Consider the following 21,118-nt stretch of genomic DNA (forward strand, 5'->3'; position numbering starts at 1 on the left):
TTCTATAACCTGTCAATGAAAATAAACTAATTTTAAAATGAGGAAATTATTTGAATAGATATTTCTCCCAAAGAAGAAGTACAAAAGGCCAATAAATATATGAACAGATGCTCAATATCATTAGACTTTAGGGAAATGAAAATAAAACCATAATGAGATAACATATTCTACCCTTTAAGATGATACATAGCAGGTGGAGATGTAAAATACTGCAGGCTTTTCAACAGTCCAGTAGTTTATTAATTGATTTAGAACAGAATTACCAAACAAGTGAGCAATTTTGTCCTAGCAGATATCCAGAAGAATTTAAAGTACATGTCTATACCAAAATCTGCACACAAATAGTGGATACAAATACTCAAAACGTTATCTAATCATAGTCCAAAGGCAGAAACAATCTGAATGTCCATCAGCTGAGGAGTGGATAAATAAAAGGTAAACATTCACACAATGAAATATTATTCATCCATAAAAATAATTAATATCTCACACATGCTACCACACAGAGGAACCTTGGAAATATTAGGTCTGCAAGTAAATTATCTTAATTTCCACAATGCTGAAATACACTATTTACTATTTCAGTTTTCAAAGTTATTGTTAGAAAAGTGGGTACCATATGCCTTTTAGACATTTTAATTTCTCTGTGTGTGCCCTTTAGTCTTGATATTCTTTATTTTTCTCTTTTATTTATTTTCTTGGGTACTGGGGATTGAACTCAGGACCTTGCACTTGTGAGGCAGGCGTGGCTCTTTTATTCTTTTTTTTGGTACCAGGGATCGAACTCAGGTCCTTGCGCTTGTGCAGCAGGTGGCAAAACCACTGAGCTAAGTCCCCAGCCTGGCTCTTTTATTCTTGATTAGGCCTTCCAGAGGTATATTTATTAGCTTCTTTTCCCCCCAAACAACTAGCTTTAAAAAAATGCTGTTTATCTTCTCTGTCATTAGTTTGCTTTTATTACTGCCTTATTTTCAGATTTTTAGGCTTACTCTCGTTTTCAGTGTATTTAACACTGAATGTAATTATTTTTAGTATTTCTTTTTCTTAGTATATTAAAAGCCATAAATTTTCTTTTATATGTTAGTTATAACCTACTACAAGCTCCTTAATTTCTTCAACCTTTTTCTTTCATCTTATTGTCATTTATTTTCACTGGCTAACCTGGTCTTGTAGATTTCAACCTACCCAAGAAGGTACCTGCTTCTATACTTCTGTTTTCCATGAATGATAGATGCCTTTGCCGTCCTTGTCCTGTGTATCAAATAAGAACAAGAGCTAGCCCATCTCCTACCTGTAGCATAACCCTAACTACCTGACATTTATCAGAGGTAACCTTGAGTTCTTTACTTTAGACTACAATTAGACCATGAAGACAAGCGTTTCATTTTATAGTTTCCTATCTTGCACTGTAATTTGTAGAAAAGCGGTGTTGAGTCATTGGTGAATAATTTAATAATTTTACCTTAAGTTTCTCTAAATCTGGCCTTTCAATGCTGACAACCTCTGCCAGCAGCTGGGCTTCCAGGCCATCTTCTGTGACGGTGAAATTGAGGAGGGTTGTCTGAGCTTGTAATTCTGGCTTATAGTGAGGATTTGCCAGTTTTGTGTGAAGGATGAGGCGAAAGTTACTGTTAAACTCACATTCTTTATCTCCAATCCGGATATACCTAGAGGGGATCACACAGACACTCAGGAGACTCATGTACCTAGGACCTCTCTGAGGGCCACTCCACTCCTGTCTTCTGATAGTGCACCTAGGCCAGAAGACCAGGTAAGTGGGAACTTCTCAGCTACTCCCGGTTTTCCTAAAATACAGGAAGAATAAGAATTATTCACTGTGACCTATCAAGATTAAGTTTACTCACATGTGAAATGGGGACAATAATTAATAGTACTTACCTCATAGTGACACTGTTACAAATAACATCAACCCTATAAAGGACCTATAATAGCAAATACTAGCTTTTATTATATATCCTGTGATTAAAATTATATTACACATGGCTATTCTTTACAGATAAAACTTGTAGAATGTGCTGATTTATATCTGTATATATGTGTATATACATTAAGTATGGATCCATACCTAAATGTATCATTAAATAATATGAAATTTCACGATTTTATAAAGAATACACATATAAGTATACACATACTTACAAACACTACATTACTAACGTATCATTTATTTTTCCAAAAATAGATTAAAAATACATATGTACTCTACTTAAAATTATTTTCCAATATTTTTGGCATATCTTGTGTTCCCTTTCCTGTTAGGAACCTGATATGAAGATCTAGTAGAAAGGGAGCTTTTCAATTCATCACAGACAGAAAAAACAAAACCATGGATATTGGAACTTCTCAAACTTTTTTTGCTAAAGTAGCCTGAACTGGATGGAGTGAAAATTTTTATAGGAAGCCTGGAAACAGTTGAAGCAAAGAGCATCTTCTCACTTTCCTATTTCATCTTAAATAGTTATGAAAATTCTATGTTCTTCCCATTAAATGTATGAAATATTCTGATCAACTGGGCATGATGGTACATGGCAGTAATCCCTGGACTCTGGGAGTGGAAGGCAGGAGGATCATAAGTTTGAGCTCAGCCTGGGCAATCTAGAAACTTACAGAGCCTGTCTGAAAACTTAAAAAGGGCTGAGTATGTATCTCAGTACAAAGGACCTGGATTCAATCTGCAAAATTAAAAAAACCGAGAACACGCCGAATCAGCCCGCTGCAGACAGGCAGGTCTGCCCATACCCTACCGAGGTCCCCAGTCGCGCGGAACACAAGCCGAATCAGCCCGCTGCAGACAGGCAGGTCTGCCCATGCCCTACCGAGGTCCTGAGTTGCACAGAACACGCCAGATCAGCCCGCTGAAGACAGGCAGGTCTGCGCACGCCCCACCGAGGTCCTGAGTCGGGCGGAAGACACCGAATCACCCCGCTGCAGACAGGCAGCCACCTGATTCCACACTACAAAGACGCAGAGGACACCAGACCATCAGACCAAGGTACTGAGTCCCACTGTTCCCGGCCCAGAGGTAGGGGCTTCTGAGCCATCATCGCACTGCTCCTGGTCCAGAGGAAGGGGCTTCCCGGTCACCATCCCTCCTGCTGCTCCCAGCCCAGAGGAAAGGGCTTTTGGGCCACCTTCTGTCCTGCTGCTCCTGCCCCAGAGGAAGGGGCTTCCGGGCCACCATCCCTCCCACCGCTCCCGGCCCAGAGGGAGGGCCTTCTGAGCCACCATCCCACTGCTCCTGGTCCAGAGTAAGGGGTTTCCCGGCTACCATCCCTCCCACTGCTCCCAGCCCACAGGAAAGGGCTTTTGGGTCACCATCCCTACCGCTGCTCCCGGCCCCTTTCCTACCTCAACCAGCTCAGAGGAGGTAATCCGCACAGGCGCTAACAGCCCCCCACCCCAGTCGAAATGACAAAACACGTAAATAAGTCTCAAAACCAGACTTCCAGATCACCTACAGCAACCCCAAAGGGAAATGAGATGGAACACTCTGATACTCAACCACCTGGACCCACTGAACTGGCAACAAAAGGGGATCTGGAAAAAATGAAATCAGAAATAATTTCTCAGATAACAGGAGAAATTGTGCCCCTAGTGCAAGACATGATTAATAAATCTAGAGAGGAGCTCAGGAACATGATGGAATCCCAACATAGGAAACAAATGGAATCCATAAAACAGATGCAAATAGATTTCCAGGACAAGAAAAACTCCACTGAAAGTCTACACAGCAGAATGAGCCAATGTGAGGACAGAATTTCAGATAGAGAAGATAAGATTGCAATTAGTGACCAGGAAAAGAAAAATTGCTTCAAAATTATAAGGGAACATGAGAAATCAATCCAGCACCTGCTAGATGATGCAAAAAACAATAACATAAGATTGATTGGGCTCAATGAAGAAACGAGAGAGTGGAGATGACATAAGAAAATCTCTTCACAGAAATAATGGCAGAAAACTTCCCAAGCAGGGGAGAAGAGCTTGACATACAAATAAGTGAGGCATATAGGACTCCAAATAGCCTTGATCAAAAAAAATCTACACATAGGCATATAATTGTTAAGATTCCAGACACTCAACAGAAGAACAAAGTTCTCCAAGCAGTCAGAGAAAAGAAACAAATCACATACAAAGGCAAGCCCATCAGAACCACAGCAGACTTCTCAACACAAACCATCAAGGCAAGAAGAGCTTGGAGTGACATATTCCAAGCCCTAAAAGAAAACAGCCTCCAACCAAGATTGATGTACCCTGCAAAACTATCTTTCAAAATGGATGCAGAAATAAGATACTTTCATGACAAAGAGCACCTTAGGAACTTTGTGAATACCAAACCGGCACTCCAAAGAATTTTACACAATAGCCTAGGAACAGACATTGAGGATCACAACCCCAGGAAGCAAAGCAGAATGAACCCATCTGGCATGACAAGAAATTAAATGGAAAGGGGGAGAACCCAACAAATAGAAAAAGTCATGGCAATGACAAGTCAATACGTTTCAGTTATAATCATCAACATTAATGGTCTCAATTCACCAATCAAAAGAAATAGATTGGCAGAATGGGTCAAGAAGCAAAATCCAACAATATGCTGCATACAAGAAACACACTTCATTCAAAAGGAAACTCATAGATTGAAAATTCAAGGGTGGAAAACAATACTGCATGCAACAGGAACCCCAAAAAAAGCAGGAGTAGCTATCCTCTTGGCAGATCAAGCAGATTTCAAACCAACACTGACTAAGAGAGACGAAGAAGGACACTACATCCTTGTAAAGGGAACAATCCAAGAGGAAGAGATGACAATCATAAATATCTATGCACCAAACACTAGTGCACCCAACTATATAAAACAAATACTAACGGACAGGAAAAGTCATATATGCACTAATACAATTATAGTGGGGGACCTCAACACCCCACTGTCACAAATAGATAGATCAACTAGACTAAAAATGAGTAATGAAATACTAGAACTCAATCAAACTCTTGAACAAATGAACTTAACAGATGTTTATAGAGTCTTCCACCCCACAAAATCAGAATACACATTCTTCTCAGCTGCACATGGGTCATTCTCCAAAATAGACCACATACTCACACATAGAACATGTTTAAGTAAGTGCAAAGGAACTGAAGTTATCCCCTGTATATTATCAGACCATAGTGCGATGAAACTGGAGATCCATAGCAAAAGAAACTCAAAAAATTTCATAAACATGTGGAGATTGAACAACACACTTCTGAATAACCAATGGGTCACAGAGGAAATTAAAGAAGAAATCAGACAGTTCCTTCAATTAAATGACAATGACAATACAACATATCAGAATCTATGGGACACAATGAAAGCAGTCTTATGAGGGAAATTCATAGCAGTGAATACACATATTAGGAAAACAGAACGAGCCCAATTAAACAACCTGATGCTGAACCTCAAGCTTCTAGAAAAAGAAGAGCAGGACAACCCCAAAGCTCATACAAGGGAGGAAATTATAAAGATCGAGGAGAAATCAATGCAATGGAGACTAAGAGAATGATACAAAAAAAATCAATGAAGCCAAGAGTTGGCTCTTTGAAAGAATCAACAAAATTGACAAACCTTTAGCCAACCTTGTCAGAAAAAGGAAAGAAAAGGCCCAAATCGATGCAATTAGGAATGAAAAGGGTGAAATTACAATAGGCCCAGCAGAAATCCAGAGGATCATCAATACCTACTTCCAGAACCTATACGCCAATAAGATGGACAACACAGAAGAAATGGACAGATTCCTAGATACATATGAATTACCAAAGTTGAACGAAGACCTAAAAATTCTGAACAACCCAATATCAACCAATGAAATTGAAAATGTAATTAAAAACTTATCAACTAAGAAAAGCCCAGGCCCTGATGGCTTCACTGCTGAATTCTACAAGACATTTAGACAGGAACTGCTGCCACTACTGTTTAAACTCTTCAATGAAATTGAAAGGGAAGCAATACTCCCAAATTCATTCCTGGAAGCAAGCATCACCTTGATCCCCAAAGCAGAGAAAGACCCAACTGAAAAAGAGAACTATAGGCCAATCTCACTAATGAACATAGATGCAAAAATCCTTAATAAGATACTGGCAAACAGAATGCAGAAGATCATCAAGAAGATCATACACCCTGATCAAGTGGGATTCATTCCAGGGATGCAGGGATGGTTCAATATACGCAAATCAATCAATGTAATATACTATATCAATGGAGCCAAGGACAAAATTCATATGATTATCTCCATAGATGCAGAAAAAGCATTGGACAAAATCCAACATGCATTTATGATAAAAACCCTACAAAAAATTGGAATAGATAGTCTCTACCTCAAACTGATAGAAGCCATCTATGAAAAACCAACAGCCAATATCATACTAAATGGTCAAAACCTGAAATCCTTCACACTCAAATCAGGAACAAGACAAGGATGTCCACTATCACCACTCTTGTTCAATATAGTTCTGGAAACATTAACCACGGCAATTAGACAAGAGAAAGAAATAAAAGGAATAAAGGTAGGTAATGAAGAAGTCAAATTGTCATTATTTGCAGATGACATGATACTCTATAGAGAAGACCCCAAGAACTCCACCAAAAGTCTTCTAGACTTAATAACCAAATTCAGTCAAGTAGCTGGTTGCAAGGTCAACACACAAAAATCAATAGCTTTCCTCTACACCAATGACCGACTCACTGAGAGAGAAATAGGGCAAATAATTCCTTTCACAATAGCATCCAAAAAACTGAAATACCTAGGAATCATCCTAATGAAAGAAATCAAAGACCTCTTCTCTGAAAACTGTGGCACTCTGAAAAGAGAGATTGAAGAGGATATCAGAAAATGGACAGACATCCCCTGCTCCTGGGTAAGAAGGATTAATATAGTGAAAATGGTCATACTTCCAAAACTGCTATATAAATTTAATGCAATTCCAATTGAGATCCCAGCAGCATACTTCATAGACCTAGAGAAAACAATCCAAAAATTCATTTGGAACAAGAAGAGACCCAGAATAGCAAAAGCAATTCTAGGTAACAGAGACATGGCAGGGGGTATCCCAATCCCCAACCTGCAACTCTACTACAAAGCTACTGTGATAAAAACAGCATGGCACTGGCAAAGAAACAGACTTGAGGACCAGTGGAACAGATTAGAAGATGCAGAAACAATGCCAGACACACTCAGCCATCTCATCTTCGACAAAGGAGCCAAACACCCTCACTGGAGGAAAGATAGCCTCTTTAATAAATGGTGCTGGAAAAATTGGGCTTCAACTTGCCAAAGATTAAAACTAGACCTGTATCTCTCACCATGCACTAAACTAAAATCAAAATGGATTAAAGATCTAAATATTAAAATAGAAACTCTGAACCAGTTGGAACAGAGGTTAGGTAGAACCCTTGAAGACATCCATGTAGGACAAGATTTTATGAACAAAACCTCAGTTGCCCGTTAACTAGCACAAACAATCAACAAATGGGATCTCTTCTTATTAAAAGGCTTCTGCACAGCAAGAGAAACCACCAGCAGTGTGAAGAGACAACCCACAATGTGGGAAAAAATCTTCACCTGCTCTTCCTCAGACAAAGGTCTCCTATCTCGAATCTATAAAGAACTTCAAAAGATCAGACCTCCCAAATTTAAAGACCCAATCCGAAAATGGGCAGCTGAAATGAACAGACATTTCTCAGACAAAGAAGTAGAAATAGCAAATAAATACATGAAAAAATGTTCAACATCACTGGTCACTGGAGAGATGCAAATGAAAACAACACTGAGATTCCACTTCACTTCACAAAGAATGGCTGCTATCATGAAATCCACCAATAACAAATGCTGGCGGGGCTGTGGGAAAAGAGGAACCCTGTTCCACTGCTGGTGGGAGTGTAGACTGGTGCAAGCACTGTGGAAATCAGTATGGAGATACCTCCAAGAACTAGGACTGGAAGTCCCATTTGACCCTGCTATTCCCCTGCTGGGGATCTTCCCCAAAGAATTAAAAGAATCATACCACAGTGATATATGTGCACCCATGTTCATAGCAGCACAGTTTGTAACAGCTAAAACTTGGAAACAGCCCAAATGCCCATCAACTGGAGACTGGATAAAGAAAATGTGGTTTTTTTATAAAATGGAGTACTACTCAGCCATCAAAAATGAGAAATTAAGAGACATTTATAGCTAAGTGGATGCACATTGAGGCAATACTCTTAAGTGAAATAAATAGGACACACATGTGTAAATACCAAATAGTTTCTCTGGTGTGAGAAACTGAAAGTGTAAATAAGGCCTAAATGTATAATAGGTAATGTGAAATAGGAAGAAAAGGGGCAAAGGGGAAGGAAGTGGGAGGGCTAGGGGAAAGGATAGAAGGGAATGGGATTAATATGAGAAAATGGAAAAATAGGAACAAAATCTTTGTAAATAGGGAGGACTGGAGGGGTTGAAGCGAGGGCTGGGCAAGGGTGAAAAATAAGAACCAAGAGAGACTATGTAAAGGTGCAAATTTCCAATGATGAATGTCATTATATTGTATACCTAAAATGTACCAATGATTAGAATGAATAATCGATAATGTAAAATAGGAATAAAAGGTCCAAAGGGGTAGGGGTAGTGGGAGGGGCAGGGGAAAGGAAAGACGGGAAAGGAAAAAAATTATGAGAAATGGAAAAAATGGAAATAAAGTCTTTGTAAATAGGGAAGGGTGGAGGGGGTGAAGGGAGAGCTAGGAATGGGGAAAAAATAAGAACCAAGATGCATTATGTAAAGGTACAATTCCCAATGAGAAATGCAATTGTGTTGTATACCTACAATGTACCAATAAAATAATTTAATACAAAAAAAATTAAAAACCCCCCAAAAACAATAAACAAAAAAAGTCATAGGGCAGTTACCATTGTAAAGATAGAATATTTCTAAAATCCCTATTACTTGTAGTTTAAATACACTTTTTAAATAACCTACGAGAAAAAACATCTTTATTACTTGCCTTAATGACTTGCAGGTAAGATGTCATTTCACTGAATTTATCAATTTTAGAAAACTGGGTACATTCAAAATAAAAGATACTCTATAACAGGTTGAGCACTTATTTGCAATAATTTTTGTTTTTATATTTGAGATTTAGTCAGAATGGTATGATAATGTCTTAGATTGTTCTTAGTGGATATTTTATAATTGTGCCTCACAAATTAAGTCTCTTGTGAATATGGTGAGGAAAGTGCCTCTGATCTAATGGATACTCTGTTGACAACTGTTTTTAATGTACATAGATTATAAAAATTTATAAGTATGCCAGTTAATCTTGATTGTCAAATTTATTGAACTGAGAATCCTGGAGAGGTGGCTGGACTGTGATAGCACTAACCTTGTCAATAGGTTAACCTGCTTATGAGTTCATAGCTGAATGGGCTATTAGGAGGTGGGGACTCGTTGGAGGAAGTGGATCTTGGGGGCATAACCTTAGGCACTACATCTGGTTACTGGCCCCTTCCTCTAGGCTGCTTCCCCTGCTTCCTGCTTTCCAGATGCTGAGTTGAGCAACTTTCCTCGACCATGCTATTCCACCGTGATGTTTCTGACTTGAATCCAGTTAGCCATGGGCCTCTGAAACTCTGAGCCAAAATAAACCCTCCTTCGATTTGTAGGTGTCAAATATTTTGTCCTAGCAACACAAGCCTGACCAATAAAAATGTTCTTAAAAAACTAAAGCTTTAATTATCCAAATATAAACTAAGAATCCCAAAGGACTCATCAGAGACATGACCTACTATCCTTGCTCAACTCTCAAATTTTGTTTCCATTGCAGAATGATCTTATAAGCTACAGAACTTCACAGTGGTTGATTAAGTGTCTAAGCTTGAAAAAGAGCTGCCGAACAAAGCACTTTCTGAGATTGGCTTTATTAAGTTGAAAGGCAAATTCATTCTTCTTATCTAGTTTTGGTTTGTTTTTACTTTATCAACATCTTACTATTTAATTTTTTTCCAGGAAGAAAATAAGCAATTCAGCTAGCAATCCACTTTCTAAGCCAGTATATACCCGGAGTAGTACGTCTCTCTCTTAAAAAAGAAAAAGACTATTTTTAAAAAAGATCAGTGTTGATGTCAGTGTTAAAAACAGATACTGAGAACATTTAGAAGTGAATGAACCAGAGATCCAGTTAATAAGCAAGCCAGGCAATCGCTGTTAATATGTGATGAGCATGTGATCTCAAACCCTTGTTTTATAGGTTGTAGATCTGATAGGATCTGTTCACATGTTTGCATATTTTTCAGTTGATATGCACATTACAATAATCATATATCTTATTGCTGATTTCTTCAGTTATCTGTGTTATAATGAAAGAGATCACTACCTAAAATTCATTCATTCTGCATGGAACACCTGCACTTTGCCAGGCTGTCAATCTTCTAGGCTCAGGGCATGTAACTATTACCAAGACAAGCATGGTCCACAGCTCTCACAAACACTATTACTGTCTCCAAATAGGCATTCTAAGTACAATATTTTATAAATGGATTCATTTTGTTCTTTTTTCATTCCTATGTATCAAAACCCCACAATTTGACAGGCATATAAAGTTCAAAGATTTTTCTCAATTAAAAGGCAGACAAAGGATTTGAAAGACATTTCTTCAAAGATGACATGCAAATGTCATCAATAGGGTAAATTAAAGAAGCTAGTTACAAAGGACCACACATTATATGATTTCATTTATAGGAAATCTCCAGAATAGGCAATTGATCAATGTGTATCAAGTCTCTACAATGTGACAGGTCCATAAAGATCAAAGTTCTACCCAATTAAAGGACAGGCAAAGAATCTGAAATAGGCTTTTCTCCAAATGGCCGATAAGCAAACCAGGTAACAGCTTTTAAAATATCTGATGAGCAAAGTGACCTTGAAAGCTTGTTCTATAGTTCATGGGTCTGGTACCCTCTGTTTACAAGTCTTCATACAAGATTTTTAACATCATCAATCATCAGGGAAATGCAAGTGAAAGCCACAGTGAGATACATTTCATAACCACCATGGGGACTATAATAAAAACACAGATGATAATAAGCGCTGGCAAAGATGAGAAGAAACTGGAATCCTCATACAATAACTGATGAGAATGTAAAATGGTAGAAACACTTTGAAAAACTGGCAGTTTTTCTGCAATGTTCCTGCAGTTCCATCCCTAGGTACCTAGTTAAAAGAATAGAAAAGGGGCTGGGAATTTAGCTCAGTGGTTCCACCGCCTGCCTCACAAGTGCAAGGTTGAGTTTGATCCCTGGTAGCAAAAAAAAAAAAAATAGAAAGGATGTATCTACATAAAATCTGCACATGAATGCTCACAGCTGCATAATTCACAACAGCCAAAAGGTGGAAACAACTCCATTGTGATACACAATATGGGTTTGATCAATGGAATATTATTCAGCCACAAAAAATAGTGAAGGGAATATATACATCAGTTGGCTCTGAGGATTGGTTCCAGTATTACCTGTGGTTACCAAAATCTAAGGATGCTCACGTCCCCTAAGTTGACCCACTATACTCATGGGTATGGAATTCATGGATATGGAGGGCCTCTTGGATACTGAATATGGATGAATCTTGCCAAATTAAAGAAGCCGGTTACAAAAGAGCACATATTATATGTTATATAGGAAATACCCAGAATAGGGAAATCCACAGTGACAAAAGCAGATTAGTGATTGCTTAGGACTTTCAATTCTAAAACTATGGTGCGCCAACAACCTGCATGAATATTAAAAAACCAATATATTCTACACTTTAACTGTGTACTTTAAATGGATAACTGAGTTATATCCCAATGAGGGTGTAACAAAGAAATCAAAAGAACAACAATCTACCAATAGGTCAAATCATTAACATTTGGACTTTTACCCATCTGTAAGCTAAGTAACCAGGCTAATGTTCCTTAGAGGTGTTTATCTTTTGTGCATAATGAGAGTGTCACAGAATGCTATTACTTGACAAGGACACTTTCCTTAGTTAACTTGCCTCTTTTGATTGACACATATTCAAGCTGCATCTATAAAGTATCAAGATTTGCCAATAATCCCAGATACTAGGGAAGCTGAGGCAAGAAAGTGCATTTCAAGCCTGGGCAACTTAGCAAAACCCTATCTCAAAAAAAAGCCTAAAAGGGCCACAACTGTAGCTCAGCATGAAGGTTCAGGGTTCAATCTCCAGTACTGCGAAGAAAAATTATCTATTTCTTGAGTTTCCTTTTTCAAGGATTTTCAAAATTTATCTCAAAAGCAGGTTCAAGAAAATCTTTGCTAGTGCTGTTTTGTGTATTGCTCTTAGCTTAGACCTCAAGATTTGCATTCCTGACTTTTAAATAAAATCTCAAAAGTGAAGGTTTCACGTAGTTACTGACTGGAGTTGCACATATGAGATAATGAAGTTTATGCTGTATGACTCTGCATGATAAAGCCCATACTTAAATCTCTGTCTACATCTTGTGATTTTCTGACTGCCTCTCTAGCTTGCAATGAATTCGTTCCTCCTTTGCAGATAGTCTCCTAGAAATGCAATGTCTGACACAGCTTTCTTACATGAGGTTTCAGTTTTCCCTCACATATCAACTTTCACCAAGTTTAAATTCATATTTTCACCAGGTTTAAATTCATATTCATTTTTCATGTTTTAACCACTTACATTCACAGATAAAAAGAAAATTTAAATATTTTTACACTTAAAAATTTTTATTTAAGTGAACAACAACAACAAATTAATCAAGACTAGAATTTTTATTATTTTATGCTATGGGACAGCTCAGCATGGTGAGATTAAGAACTATGGTAGAAAGTCAAATTAATTTTGAGATACATGGGGCATGTGTACATGTTTGTGTGTGTTCCTCCACGTGCATCAGAGTCAAAACAAAAAGCCAACAAGATAACTACCTCATATTTGAAAATATAGGTTGAGCATCCCTAAGGTGAAAATCCTAAATATGGAACTTTTAGAGGGTTGATATGATGCCATAAGTGGAAAATTTCATACCTGACTTCATGTGATGGATCACAGTCAAACTCATGTGCACTACATATAGTGTATAAAATGACCTTAGCCTTTGTATACAAGGTGACCAGGAAACGAATGCCATGTTTAGACACTTGGGTCACATTGTCAAGATATCTCATTAACTTTACGCAAATATCTTCAAATTCAAAAGATTTGAAATCTGAAACATTTCTGGTCCCTGGCATTTTGGATAAGGACCACGCGCTGTAGGTGGTGTTGAGGCCTCAGGGAGAAATTCCTCCAGAGCATAGTTTCACCAAGTTTTGTTGTAAAAGAGCCAGGGTGCAAATATTTTAGGCTTTGTGGGTCACATACATTTCTGTTATATTCTTGTTTACAACCGTTTAAAAGTCATTCTTAGCTCAAAGGACTGCAGCCAGACAGGCTGAGCACTTATCATCTCTCTTGAGGATCACAACAGTGGTATTAATGTAATCTCTTCTCAGAACAATAGTATTTAGTTTTTCACTAGCCACTACACACAATGAAGCTCTCCTGAGTTTACAAAAAACAGACTGAGAATGGCCACTGTGGAGCACAGTATTCTGACAATGTCACTTCCAGTCCAGGTGAAGCTTTAACTGGTTAAGTATTTAGCCAAATAATTAATGAGTTCCAGCAATGCTCTAGAAGGTGCCTCACGGATCACTTTATGGCTCTGTGTCTCCCTTGTACACCTATCTATACCCTGAGGCATTCATAAACCCCACTTTAAGAACAAAAAATGTATCTGCTTTGACAAATACATTTTCTGATTTTTCTCTGTGAAGAGACAGAGTTAATGGGAGTAGGGGAGAACCACTGTTATGGAAAAGAGTAGAATGTCTTCCTATAAAATTGGGTTTTACATCTTGCTTAGGAACATTATTTGATAGCTTTAGATTTCCCAGGGACAGTAAATTATCCTCAACTGGGGTGTTTATGATCTATGAAAGGCAAAAATTGCACAATGACTCAGTGGGTTTTATCATTGCCACTAGGTTAATTCTTGGTTAATCTCCTATCTGGGAAAATTAAACAGACTGTTAATGCTCTCTCATGATTTGAAGGATCCAAAAAACAACGGAGTTAACTAAAGGGGTGGGAAAAGCAAACAGAATCACTTTGTTGTTCCTATGAAAGACATGAATCCAGAGGTCGACTTCTAAGAACTGAAGGAAGCCCTGAGCTCCTAAATTTAAACTCCAGCAAGGAGCAACAGCAGGTGAAGGAACAACACACAACTGGGACATGTGGTTACTTTCTTAAAGCAGAGACACTGAGACACTGGGTCTCTGAACCCAGGGTGCAGATGCCCTCAGGCAACATCTATACACCCCACCCACAGAGTGAGCTCCTCCTCCTCCTTTCGCTGGCTGACATTTACTGCTTTGGAGGTGAGAGACTTGATTATGAGACCTCGGAAGAGAAATAAAATTATTTTTCCCAGTACAGACACTGTAGTCTAATTGGCTAGGACATGGGTTGAGTCAAAACCATTCTGTTTCACCTAGCAGAGTTGTAATTTTAGAGCAAGAAGGGCCTCTTGAGATCATTCAGCTGATTTTGTTTTATGGATCCAAAGAGTTTATGACTTGTCCAAGGTCACGTCGCTTAGCAGCAGAGCTGGGACTAGAACCTGGCTCTCTAGACTCCTAGTATAAAGTTAATCTCAGTGCATCACATCGCAGGTTAATTTTCTCTGACAGATGCAGCCAGTAATGTCAGTCTCTGGCAACCTTTCTGACCATCACTCACAAAAGGGTACTGAGAAAATATGACTGACTCAGTACAAACCCATGGCTGCCAGAGCACTGATTATCAAAGTACTCAGTCCTACTCTAAGATGTATAATTTCAGGTTAATATATTTATAATATGAATTACTTAATTCATAATTTTTTTTTTAAAAATCACTCAATTTACATAAAAGTTTTGTGTCTTTTGGTTTTCAAGGAAAGAAAGCATTATTATTTAAGTTGTAAAAATGCTCACCATTCAGGCAGAATGAGTTATTTTACAATAATTACAATCATGCACACATATATAAATTAACCATAAATTCAGCTTTTATATATTAAGTTTGTATAAAAAGTAGATGCACTAGGAATATAAATATTCTCACAAAGTCTACTCAAAACCCAGCCAAAAAGTGTTCTGGGATGAAAAGATGTTTAGTCATTTCAAGTCATTTTCCTGATCTTTCAATCGTTATGGTTATGGAGGATACATAAATTATTTTTAAAACACTCGGAAATGATTTCTTAGTTAAGAGTCACAGCACCTCTGTGATAGACCAATGCTAACATTGGTTCCCATTATCATTTTCCAGAATCTCTGTGTCCTGGGAAAGAGAACATCAACAGAACCAAGATGAGAATATTAAATTGGAGATTATGATATGAAATTGTAATTTGAGAATGTATATCCAGAAACTAAGAAAATAATTTTTACTTTTATTGGATCTGTTTTCCAGACTTAGTGTACTTTTGAAAATGCCATGAGTTTTGGATCATAAAAACCTAAATTTATATCTCTAGTGATCACATATCCTAAGTATCATAAGTATCATCACTATTTTATAATGGCGTCCAAAACTACACATGGAAAATGACATATTCACTTAGAATAAAGATCTGATACTATGATAGATTTACAATGAATGGCAGCAGGACTCTTTTAAAAATATTTGCAAAATATGGGATTTAGAGAGAAATCTCCTAAAGATATTGTACTAACTTACTGAAAGTTCTCATTCTAATGTGGTTAATTCAGGTAGCTAACAAGTCCTCTAAATATGAAGAATTCCACTTTGGAGACCTCCTCAGAGCCATTTGTTAAGAGAAAGGGATAGTAGGTGGCTTTTATTTTTATTTTTTATTTATTTATGTTTTGGTACTGGGGATCGAACTCGGGTCCTTGCGCTTGCGGGCCAGGCGGCAGAACCACTGAGCTAAATCCCCAGCCCAGTAGGTGGCTTTTAAGGTAAGCGAATACTATAGTCCCACACTAGTTGAAGGAAAAAACACTCCAGAGAAGAAATCAACTTTTCAATGGACATCTAAAAGCCTTACTGTATATCCCGCTGTTTAAAATGAAAAGCTTCTGGGTTAGACTTGTGGGCTCCAACAGCTGCAGCTGAGAGTGCAGCCAAAAAGATCAGGTGTAGCTAAAGGCAGGAGGGGAGTTGTAACTTAGCAACCCCAGCAGGAAGGGCTGTTCAAGGTGGTCAAATCCATTCCTTCTAGAAAGGTTTTGGCTGAAAGCTGCACAGCTGGCAAGACATTCCAGGAAAGGAAAAGTCTTGAATAGAATTGCATTAATTGTCTTGCTGCTTCATATAGTTAATATAACCAACATGCCCTAAGATAAAAGCAAACCTCAATTAGATTTTAAAAAAAGGAAAAAATAGATGTTTCAAAACTCCAAGTAACACTGTACAGGGAAAAAAGAAAAAACAAAAAGGACCATAGTAGGTTACTTCCCTTTTGATACACACACACACACACACACACACACACACACACAAATTAAATACAATCATATTTTGACACTAATACATAGTATCAAAAATGAAATTCTGGGTCCATTCATTTTTTTTTTCTTAAAGATTGCTTTTTTAAAGAAGAGAATCCAAAGGTTCTTTAACTGTGGCCTGGTGTGGTATTTGTTTTCAGGTAAAGTCAAACAACTGTTAGCAAGACAACCATGAGTTGAGAATACACTATCTGTAGACCTAAATATTACATAATTTTCTTTTAAACCTGGACTGAACCTAGGAATAGAAAAGCTATCACAGGTTCTTTTGGCAATAAAATTTTATTTGGTATTTAGGAGTTAGGATAGACTAGAATGGTGCATTTTATCATATGAGAGCACGGACACATTTGCAAATAAAACTATCCTCACCCACAAGGGACATAATGAAATAACTACCTATTCCAGACTTTATTTAAAACCCCTAAGTTTCTGGCTCAAGAGAGTCCATTCTACTAGTGTAGGATTTAACTGAACATGCTCTATCTTAAGTCTTACTCAAGACTTCATTCAAACGCATCTACAGTCAACCATAATACCATCAAATGGGATCAACTCCAAGAGCAGAAACATAATAACATTTAATAATTTAATATATCAAAACCTGGTATTCAGAGCAGCTCTTCTTATAAACCTTATCCTACTTTCAGGAATCCAAGTTACTATAAAATGAATGTCTGTAAAATGTTTCTCCCTCTATAAATATGAAAATTTTTTCTCAAATAGCTAGTATTTCTATCAATAGATTTTAAGTGTCTTTCTAACTCATACTACTTATAGACTACTGTTAAAAGAATAATAGCTATGTGAGACATAAACCAGAATGAAGTATAAAATATCTTTAAAATATTTATATTGTCAGATACAAATAAAATTCATTTCATAGTAAGGTTATTCCAGTTTAAAGTTCAAAAATGACTTCAATAATATTTTGGGGGGATTTGAAAGATTCAAGAGAGATGATTTTATAAAGATGCTTCACAGATCAGCTACTTCTCTAATATATACAACAGCAAATTTGCTTTAGTAAAAATACACGCTGATAAATCTTCCTAGATAAATTTTCCGTCAATTGATATGATAAGATATATTTTATTTAAAATTAGGATTGTCTGGAGTTTGGTGGATTTAATTATTTGTAATTACCCAGTTTTTATCAGCCTGTGGCCATTTTATGACAGATGCATCTAGTGTGTGGGTCAGGTTCAACTGTATATCTTCTCAAACACAGATTTAATGTGCTATTGATGAAACCATTACTCGAACCAAATTAAAGTCAGGGCTGATGTATTGGTCCATAGGGAGCTGTCAGGTATGAAAGGAGTAATTAGTATTCATTGCTTCATACTCTACAACATTCCAATTATTAATGAACTTCAACTTTTGGACTATGCTATATCTATCACAGGCATTTCTTAGACATCCATTATTAGGAAGAATAAACTAATAGAGGTTTTTAAAAAAGGTCCTCAAACAACTGAAATAAACAAAAATATTTATAGGTGAAAACTTTCTGAAGGATGTGATTTTCTAGCTGGAGTATGAAAATGTTGTTCCATCTGCACTTGAAGAATATGGTAAGAGCATTCTAGGTGAATATGCTAGCTTTGCAATCCTGTGAGTTGTTCTTCTTTTTCCTGTTTTCAATATCATCTTGTCTTTATAATACAAAGGAAAGCATTGGTAGCTCCACCAGTAATTGTGCAGAGAGAGTAATATTGAAATAAGAGGACAGAAAATCAAGTAAAATGTTCATTGTTGAAGATCAGAACTAAAATATCTACTGGAAAATTTACAAAATGTGAATTAGTTTGGGATGTGACCAAGGTAAAATCAAAATTCTTCTGTTTCTACTATAACATTGCAAATAGGTACCTCTGTTAAACAAATTATAGTAGTATCTTCCTATTAAATTTCTTTTACACTGTTTTCTCCCAACTTTTATTGCTTTAAACAAAGAAAAATAATCTCCATTTCTACCAGTCTGAGCTTTCCTCCCATATCCTCTAGTGTGCCTACAAATATTTTTATTTAAAAAATAAGTAAAATGAGGAAACAAGAAATCATTGACTGTTTAACAACATACCTTTTGTCAGATGAAAAGAATACAATCACTAAAATTTCCAAATCTATTCAAATTATTTATGAACAAAGCTATTTTTAAAATATAGCATCTTGAATTTTTAAATTAAAAAATAGGAGTAGAAAAACAAGGGTGGTAAAGGAAAATACAGAAGAAACAAACAGTAAAATATCCTGTAGGATTCACAGAGGAGCTTCAATTCAATTCAATGTAAGAGACGACAGAGACTGTTTAACAGGTTCTGGAACAAGGAAGTGATGAAATATTTTCTATTCACTCTGGGTTAGAGACAAATGAGCAAAGAAAGTATGAAAAGAGATTAGTCAGCATGAAGAAATTAAGGCCCTGTGCTATGGCTTGTGTTTAGAGCCTCATGTGCTCATGGGTGTGAGTTTTAGGAGGTGGCTAGATCTAGGGTGTATGGTGCTGGAACTAAGGGTGTTCCACTCTGGGTGGGGGTGGCACCACCCAAAAGGCAGATAATCTGGAAGTAATAAAAGGGATAGGCTGCAGCTTCTTTGCTACTTTGCTGCCTTCTGCCTACCATGAACTGTTTCTCCTCTGTGAACTGAAACCTTTACAAATTGTGAACTGCAGTAAGCCTTGCTTCTTTTAACTTTGGGTGTTGGGTATTTTGTCTCAGGAATGAGAAAAGTAATACAGTCAGCCGGGAAAAACATACTTTCTAAAACACTGATGGTAAAATATAAAAGATTCAGGAAGGAAATGAATCAAAAAGGTAGAGGAGGAAGAGTTAGATTGGCAAAATGGCACTCTCAGGAAGTCAGCTGAAAGAGTACTGCTTATGAATTTGGAAAAGCTATTTAAGCATCTAATCTCCAAATACTAAATTTCATATAGTCAAAGAGCATCCAAGAAGACATTAACTAGACTTTCCCCATATTTCTCATGTAAAGAAAGGATACCCTCTATTCTTCTGACTATATAGTTTCTCCTTAGATAATCACACCCATCACACAATGGCTTAAATCTTCTCTACATAGCTATTTCCAATGTACTTGTTGGCCAAGATTCCCCTATTAAACTCCATACTCATATATCCAATGGTTTTTTAGAGACTATTTTGGGAATGGTAGTTAAAAAAAAGTACTTCTATCTTTCAATGTCTAATTAGAGAAATTATTACCTCCCTCCTCACACTCTTACAACACTTCTCTCCATAAATCACATTATGATTTATTTGGTGGGAGACTGGAACTCATGCCTGATCCTTTTTCCTTATTAACAATATACAATTAATAACCATGAACTGATATGAATTCCTTGATCTCTCTGATTTGTTCTCCTCTATATATCTCACTGTCACTGTTTCACTTTAGGCTCAGATTATGTCTCAATTGAGTATGTGCAATTGTTGGCTAACTGGACTCTGGCCTTATTTAGGTCCATACTCCTTCTATTGACACATCACACTGCAAACACTGCCTTTCAGAAATCCAAATCTGATCACATTATGTCCAGCATTCTTGAGAATCTTCATTATGCTCAGCATTCTCAAAGAAAATAGGGAAACTCCGGGGAGCTCTGGCTCTTTGGTGAAAAGCAGTTGTTATCTAGTGTAGGAATTGGCCCCTTCAGTGTGTGTGTTGAGAGGAAGAATTATGCATAAGAAAAGGCCAACCAAGGAAATCCATGTTCTTCGCCTTGCTTACTTCTTCAGTCTCATCTCTTTCATGCACATTCCCTTGTCACCTTCCCGGCACAGACTCTCCTCCCACCTGGACTGTACTTGCAGTTTTCTAAAACTGCGTTGTTTCACACGTTTTCCTACTTTGAACTGAAGCTCTTTATGATTCTCTTCTTTCACCTGTTTGCCTGAAAAATGCTGATTTTTTGAAATTCACATATCTTTCAAGATTCACATTACACATTAATCATAATCAAATATAACTTTTTCATAAAGGCTTTTCAAGTTTCCATTGTGGACTCTTTGCTGTATATATTTTTATCATCATGCCAGTGACACTGCACTCCTTTTTTGTTTATAAAAGAATATTATTGTTGTATTGCCTCCTCCCAAGGAAGTTAGCTTCCCTAAATGTAAGGTCTGTGCTTTACCACACTTTAACCCGCAGCTTCCAGTTCAGTGATTCATAGGATATAAATGGGCTCCAGTAGCATCTGTAGTCTCTCTGTAAAGATATTAAAATCATCTGCCTAAAGAAACAGAGCTAAAATTCACCCCTCTCAAACAAGTATTTATCCCCACATATTAGAGTTTATCAGCCAGGATTATTTAAAACTTCATCCAATAATTACCATTTTCTATCTTCTTAGAATGTTTCTTAGATTTTCTTGGGCTTTTAAAAAATTCTGAAATAATGCAATCAGCTCTATAAGGCCTAAAAGAGGTGCATATTCAGCAAATATTATTTTAGATAAATTATTATGGACTGATTTTATGG

The 21,118-nt window shown here is 37.1% G+C and overlaps 1 protein-coding gene across 9 annotated transcripts in view; it reads right to left on the reverse strand.

Moving 5' to 3' along the window:
* Positions 1 to 21,118, reverse strand: part of Dnah11 (dynein axonemal heavy chain 11) — a 327,476-nt gene that overhangs the window by 49,015 nt on the left and 257,343 nt on the right. For all 9 annotated transcript variants that reach the window (XM_087206427.1, XM_087206426.1, XM_087206425.1 and 6 more), the window contains one exon: positions 1,463 to 1,667. In XM_087206427.1, coding sequence (XP_087062553.1) covers positions 1,463 to 1,667 — 205 coding nt within the window. The remainder of the gene's footprint in view (positions 1 to 1,462; positions 1,668 to 21,118) is intronic.

This window comes from Heterocephalus glaber, unplaced genomic scaffold (assembly GCF_053883595.1).
Source record: "Heterocephalus glaber isolate CG9 unplaced genomic scaffold, H.glaber_assembly_v1.0 deba00000676, whole genome shotgun sequence".
Classification (NCBI taxonomy): domain Eukaryota; kingdom Metazoa; phylum Chordata; class Mammalia; order Rodentia; family Bathyergidae; genus Heterocephalus; species Heterocephalus glaber.